This window comes from Lipophrys pholis, assembly GCF_963383615.2.
Source record: "Lipophrys pholis genome assembly, chromosome: 2".
NCBI classification, from domain to species: domain Eukaryota; kingdom Metazoa; phylum Chordata; class Actinopteri; order Blenniiformes; family Blenniidae; genus Lipophrys; species Lipophrys pholis.
The window spans coordinates 33371525-33387105 of NC_137636.1; the positions used below are offsets into that span (position 1 = coordinate 33371525).

The 15581-nt window shown below is 43.6% G+C and overlaps 1 protein-coding gene across 1 annotated transcript in view; it reads right to left on the reverse strand.

Annotated features, from left to right (window-relative positions):
- adamts18 (ADAM metallopeptidase with thrombospondin type 1 motif, 18) overlaps positions 1–15581 on the reverse strand; it is a gene marked incomplete at its 5' end in the record, with an annotated part of 72712 nt that overhangs the window by 35044 nt on the left and 22087 nt on the right. The window contains 8 exons of the mRNA XM_080458088.1: positions 4629–4777; positions 6963–7058; positions 9156–9309; positions 9400–9537; positions 11055–11160; positions 12097–12256; positions 12901–12984; positions 13165–13379. Of these exons, the coding sequence (XP_080314214.1) occupies positions 4629–4777; positions 6963–7058; positions 9156–9309; positions 9400–9537; positions 11055–11160; positions 12097–12256; positions 12901–12984; positions 13165–13379 (1102 nt within the window). The remainder of the gene's footprint in view (positions 1–4628; positions 4778–6962; positions 7059–9155; positions 9310–9399; positions 9538–11054; positions 11161–12096; positions 12257–12900; positions 12985–13164; positions 13380–15581) is intronic.

Genomic DNA, 15581 nt, shown 5'->3' on the forward strand with positions numbered 1-15581 from the left:
TGTTCATAAGCATAATATTCTTCTCCCCCATTTGAACATGAGCGTTTTTCAGATTATTAGTGAAGGGCACCCCGGAACATCCTGAGCCTTCAGTTTGGGGGTGACTTTGTAGACCAGCAGTCATATTCAGGCTAATCCTCCTTGTTGTGCTCAGATTAAGAGCAGGAGCGCCTGGACCAAAAGATAATCAGAGAGATTAGCGGGGACACATGGTCTGGATGAGTCAGGGGCTGAAACGTGACTCAGGGGTACACTGACCTGCTTCGCTGGAGGAGACAGACATTTATCTTCATCAGAAGGACTACTGACAACTACCTTATCTCCTGATTACGCTGTCATGGCTGTAATATTCAGAGCTCAGCATCTTCTGGTCTACTTCCTGTCCCACCCGACCCCAGAACTCTGTTTCAGCAGAAACCCTCGTCAGAGCCACAGGATGATGAATGAACCTGACATATAACAGCTTTAGAATCAGAATCAGAATCAGAAGTACTTTATTAATCCCTGGCGGATAATTCTTTAAAAGACTCTGTGGTCAGTCACGGATCCTAATGTGGATCATATGAGGGTCAGTCCGGCTCTGGAACCGGCCTTGATCCTCTGAGGGATTATCAAACGACTCAGCTGTGACGGGAAGAAGAGCCACTTCAGTTCGAGGGTGGAGGCCTGAGGAGGTCTGTAGGACTACCTGGAGGTGAATGGAGGTCTGACTTGAGGTCTGAAGGACTACCTGGAGGTCTGAGCGGAGGTCTGAAGGACTACCTATAGGTCTGACTGGAGGTCTGACTGGAGGTCTGAAGGACTACCTGGAGGTCTGACTGACAGTCCTCAATATGGTCCATAAAATAAAACAGGACACTAAGGGCTCAAATGTCTTGGAGGACGTTTGACCTCTTAAAATCTTCTGTTCTGTTCTCTTGACTCGGCTGAACGGTGGAGTTCCAGTAATTTGGCTCTCACAACGTCTCCACAACTTAATAATCTCAACCTTTAATTTTGAAGGGCCACTGTGCCCAGTGTGTGGCCTGAAAGGGAAACTGACAACGACAACATTTCGCATGACAACACCAAATCTGTTAAAATAAAGTGGTGCGTTTACACTGCAGCAACGGACATACTGACAACAATGTAGTTAGTATGCCGGGCCATGAGAGGGTGCTGTCGCTTGTTTTTGTAATGAAATAAGCAATATGGATGATAAAACTGTTTTCCTTAAAATGCACGACATGCATTTACACCACAAGTGTTCACCAGATCAGTACAGTTCCATTGAGAACCTGTAATACTTAACTTTTACATGAATTTGTTTATTAGCATGTATCTGAGGACTCTAATACCACAGTCCCACATTTTGAACCCACCTATACAGATTTTCTTTAAGGCATCTTTATTGCATTTTTTTTTCTGAAAAGTTTCATGTTTACGTGGCAATGTTTTGAAAATGCTGTCTATTTCCATGGAAACAGTATAAATGCTGAAATCGCAAAAATTTTCATGGAGGGCCAATAGTGTTGCTGTTTGTTGAATATTGGTATGAGAGGCTCTTCTGCCAGTGGCTTACTGACGAGTGTGATTGTTGTTACATGACTAGAAAGTCATGATGGTTCGAAGTCACGCATGAGCAAAGATCCACCATCTGTTACGACAGAGAAAGCTTCACCTGGGCTCTGTATTCAGGGAATTCAACATGACAACGGCTGTGTGATCCACTGCTCCGTTTCTTGACGCATGGCAGCCACTAACAGTCCAAACCAATCCGATGAGCTGTGCGACCCGTCCACCCATCAACATGATGCAGTGGATGGACGTTAGCCATCAGCTGTGATCGCGCTGGAAACTTCCTGCAGGACGATGAGCCTGTGCCATGTTTGGGGTTGTGCGCTCATGCACATCTCCTACAAATCAGGACTGTTTCCTTCGATCGTCGCTAGAGTCACTTTTTCCTTTTTCTCTCGTTCACTCTTTGAAACATTTAAAATTCAATTGACAGAAACAGCAAACCAAACACGACAAACGTCACTGTAAAAACACATGAGGCGCTGTCAGTGTTTCCACCAGGAACAATTTAAAACACTCCTGAACGCTTCACCCATCCAGGGAGCAACGCATACTGGGAGCACTTTTATTATAATCTAAAGCAGCAAAATGGCAGTTTTGACAGTATAAGGGAACCACAGTAGCCAGGAAATCAGTTTAGAAGCAGGGTTGATTTTTATGATGACGCGTGATCCAATGTAATAATAACTAAAATATCATAAACTTCAGGAAAACCAAAGATCTTAAGTGTGAGTGGGTGGGGACGTCAATCATAAGAATTGGCCTGCAGGAGGCTCCAATCCGGCCAAATCACCCAGCAAATGGCAAAAGAAATGTTTTAAACTCATTTCTTTAGAGCAGCGACTCAACATAACAGAGACTCGAGCTGAGAGATCAGTGATGCTGTAATGAAAACCAGTTCCTGGTTGCTATCAAACTCGTCTCATAGCCAAGCTGTCAGGTGGAGTTTATAAAAACACCCATAATGCAACAGCGAGAGGATATGTTTTCTGGACATTTTACTGTATCTTTAACCAAAAGGTTTCCTTTAAATTGACTTTATGTTGAAATTGCAGTCAATTATGGTCGTGATTCTTTGGTTTTGTGAAGCCATCTTCACTTAATAAAAATACAAATTTCCCCCAAAATACATACAGGCCAACTTAAAAATGATAAATTGCAAATTTATCATCGTTGTGATATCACCGTTTGGTTCTGTGCAACGAGATTGTGACATTGTGATTACTGATATTTAACTCATATGTCCTTTCAGTTTGTTTCCTCTATCCCCTAACACCAACTGGATCAGCAGAAAGTCTCCACCTCTGAGTCTGGTTCTGCAGGTTTCTTCCTGATAAAGTGAGTTATTCCTTTCCACTGTCTCCTCTTCTTGTTCATGTGCAATTGTTGTTTTCTCTGTAAAAGTGTCTTGAAATGACTGTTTAATTTGTTGCTATGTGGATAAAATTGAATTGAGTTGAATATTACCATTTCCATTAAAAGATATATTGAAATATGTTGTTCACATTCTTAAAGATCAAAATTAACTCTAAAATAATCTTCTTAAAAATGTATATGTGTTTTTAGACTGTTTGATGGCTTCATGTGTGTGTGAGTGGGACTGAAATTGAGGATGAGATGATTGAAAGGAAGGGGAAAGTCATCACATCTCTGGATATCAGGCTCTGTAATCAATCTAAAGGAGCAGAGATCGAGTTATCACTCGATTCCGCCTCAGTGACAGAACAATAAATCCATTCCGTGAAGTATATAAGTCGACTAAAAGTCTAAAAGCACCAGGGAGCAACACGACACAGGGACTGTTACTGAACCGACCCTAACAGTGGTGAACCCCCACGTGCCTGTGCCGACATCCTAACAAAGAGACGTGCACTGTGGGATGTGGGTCTGCAGGGTTAGATAGAATTAGACTTGTGTGAGCGAGCAGCAATACGGGACGTTTCGGCAGCGTCTTGGCAGCATTCAGAGAAAAGAGCATGCCATTAGGAGGTTTTTCTCGTCTGGAGCATGGGGAGAGATAGTCTGTCTGTCTGGACTGTCAGGCTGACTGATGAGAGTGGTTATCAGCATGTGTGTGTGTGTGTGTGTGTGTGTGTGTGTGTGTGTGTGTGTGTGTGTGTGTGTGTGTGTGTGTGTGTGTGGTGTGTGTGTGTGTGTGCAGAGTGTGTGTGTGCAGAGTGCGTGTGTGCAGAGTGTGTGTAGACATCTTCACTGACAGCTCGTTGGCAGACTGAGGGTTCAGGTGTGCAGAAGGAAAGTTTTTTGGGACGCTGAGCTCTTCAAGAATGACTTTCTGGTCCAAACTGCTGCTCAGAATCTGACTGGGGGAGCAGCTACGTGACAACACGAATCATTTCGTCCTCCGATCGGCTCCTTAATCACATCTGACAAACCCAAATGGAAGGTGATCGTTTAGGCCCCGTTTACACCGTAACACTTCTGAAACGAAAACGCATCATTTTTGCCTTTTCGTTTCAGAAATGTTTCACATTTACAAAGCAACATTCTGAAAACGATGTCAGTTTACTGAAAACAATGTAGTTTGCATGTTGGGCCACTAGTTGGTGCTGTAGTTTGTTTTTGTAATGAAACCACACACAGCAGAGAACAATCTGCTATAAACATAAGAGAACACAGACATTCTAGTGGACAGACGACCAAGTTGGATTGTTATTATGGTGACTGTCAAAATAAAACTACCAAGTCCCAGGAGAATCTGGACTGGGAGTCATGACACTCTGGAGGAAACGTTGTCATTGCGACTGAGCATGTGCACAACTTCTAGTTACTACAGCCGTGGTGACCAGGACCAGGAGCAGTGATTTCATCGTCTACAAGGACACGGAGGCCGAGTGTTTCCAGAAGGTCTTGTTTTCCTCCGTTTCCCTGCCGACAGAATTCCACCTTGGGATCTGTTTTCATGAAGTTGCGTTTTCCGTGGCTTGGAGCACCATTGTCATGTAAGCGGTGACCCAAAATACAACGAAAGTTTGGCGTTTTGACGTGAAATCATTGTCGTGTAAACACACATGAGATCAGGAGAAGGTATGATGTACAGAGTGTGGGGGTACCTGGGGCTGGTGCAGGAGCGCTCCCTGTACATGACCCCTCCTCCACAGGACCTGGAGCACTCGGACCACGGGGACCAGGTGGACCACTGGCCATGGACCGCCCTGGGGCCGTGCTCCCCGTATTTAACACACTGACCTCTCCGACACCACTGCAGAGGGAGAGGAGAAAAAAAAATGAAAGCGGAGAAGACGACAAGAACCTTATCGGTACGTGAAGGTTGGCCCGAGTTTCCTGGATTGGAAAAACGCCTGACAACACACCTGACATGCAGGCCGCAGCCAACATACACACACACACACACACACACACACACACACACACACACACACACACACACACACACACACACACACACACACACAAACACATACCCACTGTGAGTGAAGCCAGACTGCACTCACACACATCATCACCTTCCTCTTTGGAAATACGATCGTTCTGTATGTGAAACGAGGGCGTCGTCCAACTGGGACAGCCAACAGTCACCAGAACGGTTCTGCAGGTGTATGAGCACGTGTGAGCAGACACTCTCACCCAGTCTTTATTGATTTTAGCGAGTCTCTTTTAATCAGGCTAGAATCCAAATGAAATAATCCCTCTAACCAGTTTTACAGAGGAATCACTCTTTATGGTGAGACCACTGAAGTTTAGCTGGTCTTGTACATGAGACAGGTCATGTGATCCACATACTGTTTCCTCTGAGTTTTGTTAGTTTGATCTTCATCAGGACTGTTGAAGAATGTCTTAAAAGTTGAGTTAATAATCCCGCTAAACCCACATACCCAGTGAACCGGTTAGATTTTTAGTAGAAAAACGACACATTAAAGCAGATTTTCGGGGCATGTGTTGTTACTAGCAACACATGCTGAAATAAGGTCAGTGTTTGTGCTTTGTTTCCTAAACTTTGATGGATGGTTTGAGAGAGGATGTGCTAATGAGCCATCCAGCTGGAACTGATCTGGACTGTCAAGCTACTAAACTCTGAGTGAAGGCACATGTCGTGTGTTCTCTGGTCGGAAAACACTGGAGCACGTCAAGATGAAGCACCTGTACGGCGAGTACAACCGTCAGCAGGAACATTAAGGGTCTGGCCCGTTAACATTCAGTCAGTAGGAATGTTGCTTGTTCCGTATCACTTCAGTCCCGATCACTTCTTATTACTTAAACTGTCTAAAGTAGGAGGAAATCTCAGGAGATTTTAGTTAAAGTCGTGGCTGAAAACACTCATGTCACCACCTGGTGGTATAAAGTGGCCTTGCACTACAGAGCTCGTGAGCTCCAATATTTTTATTTGTGGAATTTATGACATGATCTTTTTTAGTGCGCCTTTGAGAAAGATCATATGTTGATGGTCTCATTCTTCTTTGTTTCCTCCATAATCAGATTTATTTTCTGTAATGCTTCCATTATGCTCGATAACTTCCTCCACCTTCACATTTTCTGAGCGAACCATCCAGTTGCTTCAAGGTGAATGCAAAGAAATGTGCATGGAAGCGATTCAGTTTTTCGGCAGATTGTTGTTACGGCCTAATTCAAACAAAACCTTAATTTAAAGACTAATGTTTGCATGTAATTTTATACGTGCTGTTATTCTCAGTAAATCACCTGCAAAACACAAGTAAAAACTGAAGGAACAATCTGTTTATTGCATGACCGGGGCACTTCAGCAGTCTTTATAATGGGCGCCGGTGTCAAACATAAGACCGGCCAGCAAGAGGCTATAATCCGGCCAAACCACCAAGCAAATTACATATTTCTTATCAAATATAACAAATTCCTTCCAAGTGGCGACACAACACTGAGACCCAAGCTGAGATATTGGTGACGCTCGCTCCCTTGTTACTATCAAACTCGCCTCAAAGTCATGCTGTCAGGGGGGATTTGTAAAAACACCCAGAATGCAACAGCTAGAGGAGAAGTTTTCTGGACATTTAATGTTGAGACTGGAGTCATTTTTTATTGCAATTGTTTGTTTTTGTGAAGATCTCGACATTTTCATCACATATACTCTGTACTACAACAGAGAAAAACGTTAAAGTGTAAATTGAAAGGTTATTATACCATCTGAACTACAATGAGTTTGGCACCCCTGATACAGTATATGATCTTAATCAATCAGGCCCAGTGTATTTGAGATTGTGTTGAGACCATTTTTCCTTCCATAACATTGAAAGTATAACGTTACTCTACGTTTGTCGTCAGTATTTAAAGTAATTCACCTGTAAATGTTGTTGTTTCTCTCAAATAAAGGCATCCATGGTGTTTAATTAGCGCGTCAGTCATCTCAATGAGATCGAATGATACTCATTTTTCTCAGGAAGACGTTTCCTCACCATGTCCGGACCACAGCTGGTTCCTTCGGCAGCAGGCATGAACTTGGTCTCACAGCGGTGTCCAGTGCGGTGACACCACAGCGACTTGCAGATGTCCTGCCAAACAAAACACAAAGTATCATGCTAGCATCACATCAGGCAGCTTTTAGCATCACATTTACCCTCCGCTTCCTCTCTCCTGACCCGACAGCACCTGCTTCTCCTGCCAAGACCACCATGGTGATGGTCGACAGGCTCCCACTGCCTCCAGACAGGCTTCCCCACAAAACCTCCGCGTCAAACCCAATCACTGCACCGCTTTAATGAAACGGGACGTAATTGTATGTGTCATCTGACCCAACAATACAGAGACAGAGCGAGCCAGTGAGCACAGAGGGAGAGCTGGGGTCGAGAGACAGGCGGCAGGGTCTGGCAACCAGCCCAACTGCAACTGGCAACGAGAGAGAGAGAGCGAGAGAGGGAGAGCAGAGCGAAGGGAGGGTACGAGGCAGAGAGGGAGGACGGCGGCTCCTGGCTGGTTTAAGCTTTTGTCTTCATGCAGCTCTAACTCCTTTGACATGGAGCAGGTGGGTGACAGCCATGCTGATATGCTGACAGTCCGTGTACACGAGCCCCTCGGGGGCAGAAAGGGTGATGAAGTGAATGTGAAAGGCATCCCCCAAATCCACTGTTAATCAGGCTGGAGGTTAATTTACCACCCAGCAGCTACGACACAGGTCAAAGAGGTGCAGATGCAGTATTTGATCTTCTGTTAGGGAACCATAGGAGGGATCTGGGGAACCGTCAATAGCCAAGGCGGTCATGTAAACTAATCTGGGAGAGATACGATTTGGCAAAGTCAATTTCCCAGCAGCCCTGCGAGAGGAAAGCCTGAAGTATTTCAAACAGCATTTACATATGAATCAACATCAATGAATACACGAAGCATAAAGGGGTATATAGCAGGACCACAGCCAGCCGAGCGGTGCTGGGCTCCCATTCAAACCATGGACCCAAGTTTAATGGAGGGTCAAAAGATGGAACTGGGTTCAGATTCCTCTGCAAAGATCATGCAAATGAATAAACAGCCAATTTAGAAGTACATGATTAGTGGTGGAAGGAACACAGTTTCAGAGACTATATGATTGGGGGTGGGGTGGGGGGGCGGGGTGAAGTCTCATTACTGCAGGATCCTCTTGTCCCAGTGGAGGCAAGGAAAGCAATGAATAGTAAATGATTAGAGATTGTTGGTCCATGAAGAAGCATGACTACACATCCTATATTCCCCAGAGATCAAGCTTTTATCTACAATCTCTTTCTTTCTCTTGTTTACGCGGAAGTAATGACCATCGCTGAACGTATGAGAGTAATTGGACTGGTTAATAAAGAGCTCTGCTTTAGGACTTTCCAGCCCGGGGAAAAGATACTTCCCAAGATACTTAAACTGCTGTAGTTTCTTCTCTGCGTAATGGTGGGCACATGCTGTCCATTTCCCTCAGACAAATGTTCATTTACACAACGCTGCAAAATATTAAATTCCATGCTGAAGAATTTATGCAACAGTGCCCTAAAAACAATATAAGATTATGCAGTGTCCATCTTCAAAAAGTATGCTGCCAATATTTATTAGGCTTCATTTTGTTTTTCACACACCTGGCTCCATTTGTGCTCCAACATCGAAAGGCCACAGTTGGTACTTAGTTACTCCACATTCCTGATGCACCAAACACATTCCCAAGTCTTGTTGTTAATAACTCTGATAATTGACCTGAAATAAAGATCTCCTTAATGACGCATGTATCACCAAAACTGTGATATGGAAGTCTGGCGAAGGAGCGTCTTTGGCAGACTCTCGTGGCCAAAGACACAAAACGGTGATAGAACGAATGATGACATCTTGTTTTCTGATTTAAAACTTTAAATGTAACAAAAAAGAAAATACTCTGAGTAGTAGATGTTGAATTTTTTTTTACTCTGGACCAAACCAAGGGGATCATCTTCCAAATACCATGTGAAAGTTATTCTGTTATCTCGTTATTCCAAGATCTTTTCTTAATGTTTGTAATAATAACATGGATTCAATAACAAACAAATTAACAAAAGGTTTAAGGAAACATCTGGTTGAAAACAGTGAGTATAATGCATAAGAGCAGCTCGATGAGTGAGAGTGTCTTAATTAATTGAAGGTGAAGATACATACAGTTAGGCTCCTACCTTTACAAAGTCCAGGCTGCAGAGTTTGGCTTTGGATCCAAACTGCCACTTGCACTGTGTGTCTGCGTCGTACAGCTGCCCCGGCAGCTGTTCGGGGTATTTGTACTGACCGATCTGCCGCGGTTCGTCCACCAGACAGGACGCCTGTGCTGTTCTGGTTTAGTGAACACGGCGGCCATGTCAGTCATCAAGAAGACACAACAAGCCGTCGGGGAAACGGCAGCAGAAGGTGTGTTAGGCCTACCCGAGGAAACGGCTGAGGTACTGCCGACTGCAGGTGGACCAGGAGAACACTCCGTTGTTACCGGCCAGGGTGGGGGACATGATGTTTCCTTCAGTTTTATGACAGGGGTTTCCCTCCCCGTCATGGATCATTCCGAAACTGGAGAATAATCGAGATAATCAGAGGTTTTCAAAGACAATGTCCATAACATCATTTTGTCCATTGTGTAGATGTTTTCTACTTCTTCAGTATTTTCATCTGGAAAGAAGCTGCACTTCTTTTTCTCAGTTATATTAAATACTGTAATTGTCAAACCAGCATTTTCTCTGATTTATTGTTTCAGAAAAACTATGTAAAATTAAACTGACTTAAAACCAGCTTCTAACCTCAAGTAACAAATGTAATTTATGTATAATGAAAACATAAAACTTTTCTATCGTTTTGGGAATCCATTTACACGGCACTGAAAATGCAGCTTCTTGAAAATGACTCACAAGGTGGATCTTTTTGTTCCAACTCCGTCTCCATTGAAACGCAACTTTTCTGAAACGCTGCTACTGTGCATTCCCATCTCAGCCGTAGTAACTTGTAGTTGTGCACATGCTCAGTAGAGACAATCAGAACAAAGTTTCCTCCAGAGTGTCATGACTCCCAGTCCAGATTCTCCTGGACTTGGTAGTTTTATTTTGACAGTCACCGTAATAACAATCCAACTTGGTCGTCTGTCCACTAGAATGTCCGTGTTCTCCTGTTGTTAATGTTTAGAGCAGATTGTTCTCTGCTGCATGTGTGTGTGGTTTCATTACAAAAACAAACAACAGCACCACCATCATTTTCATTTTCAATGTAAACAGACATTTTTTTCAAAACGTTGTAGTGTAAATGCAAAACTTTTCTGAAAAGAACAATGTGTTTTCACTTAAAACGGCGTCACAAAGCGGCACATTGGTTGCTCTGCAAGTATGTTCTCACCACCTTAATGCAGAGGCTTTTGTTGTGCTTTTTATCTTGGCAACACTTTTTTCTTCACTTTATTTTCAGTTTGGTTTATTTGTAATCAGTTTTGTCTGCAGTTTGACTTAATGTTGGACAACTCATACCTCCATTTATTCAGTACTTCTCTAACGAGAACACGTTTGTGGGTGGCTGTTGAAGAATCAGTCAGATTGGAGCCGTATTGTTGTAATGTGACGGGTTCCTCACAGGATGCGGCGTCTTAACTGAGCTGCAGCTGTTTTCTCTCTCTGGAGCAATGACAATGACTTTAACGTTCCAGTTGTATTCTATTTTCTGAAATTCATGGGTGTAATAGTTTTCACTTTGTTTCTAGAACATGTCAGGCAGATGTTAAATCCTTCTGCAACATCAGATCTGAAAATACATCGGAATAAAAAAGCTGTTAGTTCCAGTGGACACAGATCCAAACTGAGCTGTGGAGCCTCAGGCGGTTTCCTTTATTCTCTCGGCGTCACGGAGCGAATGAAGTGGTGCTCTAACAGAGGTGTAATGACTGTATTTACTTCACATCCGACTGAGTTTAGAGAGTTTAAGACAGGCGAGCCACAACGATTCAAATCACTGAAGCTAATTTGTGTGCGCAGTGAAAGGACTGAAAGTTTGCTTGTTAAATCAGGTTCGAACATCTTCGCAGTGAAACGTTTTGTAGTGAAACCTACTTGTGTCCGGACTCGTGGGCGATGGTGAAGGCCAAGCCGAGTCCCGTGTCCTCGTTGATGGTGCAGCTCCTGTACTTGCTGCACATGCCGCTGATGGGTGCAAAGCCTGCGGAGGTGCAGAAGGTAAGGTGTCGGGATCAGGAGAAAGATGAAAAGCCAGAAGTTGAGTCATTGATCGTCTCTTGTGTCTTTTTCTGTGTTACACTCAAGCGTATTTCTTTGCCAGAAATACTTCACACACGCCTCACAAGCTTCGGCCAATTTACTGTGAATCTGCTCTTTGACTGTGACGGACGGCCGCGTGAGAGGACGGTGTTGATGGTGGACCTGGCAGCGCAAGAAAAACATCAGTGATCCTTGAAGTGGGATATACTGTAGCTGACAAGCTGCTGACAATCTTCAGTAGTGGTCCCTGTGTTTTCCTTCACATTCTCTGGCAGCAGCTCCTCTCAGTGGACTCAGGAATATAAAAATGTACAGTAGAAACTTCAATATGTGCTTGATGAATGTGGCTCATGAGCCAGATGTCAAACTTTAACAGCACTAGCTCCGTCCCCTGATATCTTGGTTTCAGTTGAAGCTCTATCGAGTGGGAACTGGTATTTTCCACAAAGGTTGAGGTTTTCTCTTCAAAAATTTGTCAGCGAGCAGTGATGGGATACTTCTCTAATGAGCTCAATTCTTCCAAAGTGACAGCTAATCAAGAAAAAGTCTGTATTTCAGTCCAGGGACTTCATTGAATGTGTGTCTTCATGTCTTTCTTGTCTAAACAGACATTGCTGTGATCCTAAATTTGCTCTGTATGGTCCTTTGAAAGCTCCAATATAATGTAAAGTTGGTCACAGTGACAGTCAGTCTGCACTTGTAGCTGTCGGGAATTGTTCGCTCCTTGTTAAAATATCAACACCCACACAATCGCCTCGACACCCGAAATGACCACATGCATATAATGAGAGGGTTTGTACGTCGTCACTACTGGGTAGAGTGTTTCACGCCATGGTGTTTCTTTGCTTTGCTGGGGACGAGCTGATCGCTGTCTTACCCAGAGTGTCACAGGGCTCGTTCTTCCAGGAGCAGATGTCCAACCCGGTGAGGAGGACAGCGTGGTCATGCCGTTTGCCACCTTTCCCCACCAGACCTGACTGCCACTGACAGAAACTGTTCAGGGACTGGTCAGCGTGGTGGTTAATGGTCAGACCCAGCTGGAAGAGAAGAGAACGACTGACCAAAAGCTTGTCCACACACAAGGAACGATCATTGATGTGTGTTCTGTACGGTCTGCTAGTCGTCCCTACATTCACAACCAACCTCAACAGAAAATCACAGCCTGCGTAGACAACAGCAAAAACACTATGAGGACTGAAAGGTGAAGACAACAATATGGATCATTAAGTGGGGTATGCTTGGCGGGAGGAAAACGTATGACTCAACGTTGATGTTTAGAAGCAGAAAATGTGTTTGAGGGGTTGGAATTTAACAAAGACCACATTGCGATGGCTGCATGTCTGAGGCAGACTCTCTCTAGGACTGAAGCTCTGACGGGGGAGTTCCCATCTGAACTTGTTAGAATTAATAAGAAAGTGGTCCAATGAAGGAAAAGCAATGATCCAATGACAGAATCATAGGACTTCATGTCACCGAAAGGATCTACTAGAGATCTAATGCTGAGATCTTGGGGGCAGATCCCACAGCACACTATTATGTCGGTTTTCTGCGCTCCCTGAATCAGTGGCTCATGGCTATTATAGGAGGTGGTCACAATCTTTTGGCTGATGGGTTGTTGATTGTCGTTCAGAGTAACCCGAACCTTCCCATTCGTAAAAACACAAAAACAACAACAGCTTACCGGGTCCTGTTCCAGTAACAACAAGCTCACCACCACAATGTTGATGTCAGTCCCAATGGTGCCATCTTTAAACAGGCTGGACACCTGAAAGAAGAGGTGAAAACTGTGTTTACTGACAAATGATTTCCACCTCTCACATGTCCTCTGCATTAACAAACCACAAACCTAGTCTCTCAAAATGGACATAAACTCAAACAAAGAGCTATGGCGTCCATCTATTGACATCTCTTCCTGTAACCCCGCCCAGGCCTTCCCCACCCTCACCATATTCATGACAGTGAGGACGTAGGTGGTGACGTTATCCCTGCCGTGTTTCTCCAGCATCTTCCTGTCCGCCACCACCAGGGTCTCCACGTTCAGACTCCCCACCCTGTTGGAGTTGATGGGTGATCGTTTGGTCCTCCCGGGCTCGTCCGCCTCCGGGTCGGCAAACTCATCGGGCATGATGAAGCGGTCGTCTGACGGAGGCCTGGGAGCATCTAGGAGGGAGGAGGAAGTGGGGAGCGGTGCTTACAGGTGGTCAAGACCTGAACAGACACGACAATCGCTGCTTCGGTTCACATCAGGATCGGATATCACTATCAAGTGTTTGAAGGATGAAGCTTCAGGTCAGAGTCACACTGCTTCCGTGCAGCAAAAGATGCTCAAATGAATCTATAATACAGCTGCGGATTTATGTCTGCTTGCTTGTCGCTCTCTGCCACTCTCCTCTCCTCTATCCCCTAACCCTAACCGCAACAGCAGAAAGCCTCTTCCTCTGAGTCTGGTTCTGCAAAAGGTCTTTCAAACGTGATTGATGCAAAATGCTCTTTTTAATATGCACATACAAACCCATAATAACTGCTGTTATGTGTGTGTGTGCGCACGCTGCAGTAACCACAGTTATTACAATACCTATAGTTACTGAAACTGTGTCTGCCAGAGTGGACACAGCAAGGTGATAATCAGGATCAACATAAATCATAATCCAACTTGTAGCATAATTTTAAGTTAAAAACCAAATGACTTTTTTCAAACAAGAACAAAAATACCAAAGTAAATTGTCGAACTTCATATTTGGGACATTTAAACATTAATCCATCATTGATGTGATTTGATAATTTGATCAAATTTGTTAAGAACGTGTATAAATCTAGTCAAGAAAAATTAAAAGTTGACAGAAAATTACTCAAAGCCACCTCAAATACAATAACAAAGTACAAATACTTTAATACGTGCCACCTCTGATCAAATTAGCATCAGTTCTCCCAACAAACTGAATCTATTTCTACATGTCCACACATTAAACTGAGAAAAACAACGAGCAGTGAGTCTGATTATTAACTCGGTCACATCTTTTCTAATTCACCATTTGAAAGAAGAAATTTGGCTGAAAAGTTTCAGGTCAGGCTCAACTTTCTCTATAATAACTAGTTTTAAATGCGTACAAACAGAAATGTGTTAAAAATGTTTGGAAATGTGTACAAGTTTATTGCTGGTTTGTGAATGTTTAGATGTGCTCATATTCATTAATGACTTAAAATCTAAGAGCCTAAAAAAGCACACAGTTTATTTTGCAAGTCTTTTTTTGAAGCCCAATTCTAAAATGCTTTGAAAGATTAGTTTTAGTTTTCACTAAACTCAGACGAACTGTCATTTCAAGCAAACCAGCCCCAAAACACCGTCATTTTCTAAAAAGGAACTCATGAAGCGTCTGCTTGTATTTGTTTCCAAGTATTAACAAAAGTGTCATTTTAAACGGTGCTCTCTGTTCACTATCTGTTAAAAAATACTATCATTTCTATCACTGAGGGCCTCTCTCAATCCAAAAAGGTAAGATTGTTGTATTGTGCTTTATAGACCCACTGTATTTAAATGAAGTTGACACTGGCTGAAACTGAAGAATAATGAAAACCTTTACCTGAGAAATGTACTACCAGCTCATACTGCTCATCAATATTAAAGAATCTCCAAACCGCTGACATCACTTATCCTGTCTGGTCTATCTGCTGACGTTGCTGACGGATTGACATTGCGCAAGTACCCAGTACAGTACCCGATACTGGTATTAGTGCCTCCAAACAGCTGAGGCCGACATTAAACTCATGACAGACAGGAGATTCATTGATAGTGTTCCCTACTACACTTCATACAAGCCAACATAGACTGTAGAACGAGTGGCAGGGAGCTCAACCAGACTCAGGAGGAGAAAGCATCTTTGACATCATTTAGGGAGGAATATGGATTCTAATGGAAAGTAATCACTACTAAGTTTCAGTTCAGTCACCATTAACATCTGCTCTCGAGCTTCATAGATTTCAGAAGCTTGTTATTCCCCGAGGGAGACTCCATGTTCTCTCCGTGCCACCCTGCAACGCTCCAGCTGCTCATCACTTCAGAACCGTTTGACTCGCTCCGTCTTTCAGGGAAAACATAAACGCTCACTACGGATGAAGACAGGTCATTCTGAAGAGAACGGCAGTACACTGAGCTCCTCGTTGTTTCTACTTTTCAGATATTGGCTCATTTTCCTGCTTTACTAGGAATCCTCTGCACCGAACCAGAAATCTGAAGGTGAGAAATGTTTCTGAAGGATGTTGAAGAAAAGCTTGATATGCCCCCTCAGAGGTCATTCAATCTTTTCTGAATCTCTGCTGTCGCTCTTCTTTGTCCCACAGCTTCCACTTAACACACCATCGCTC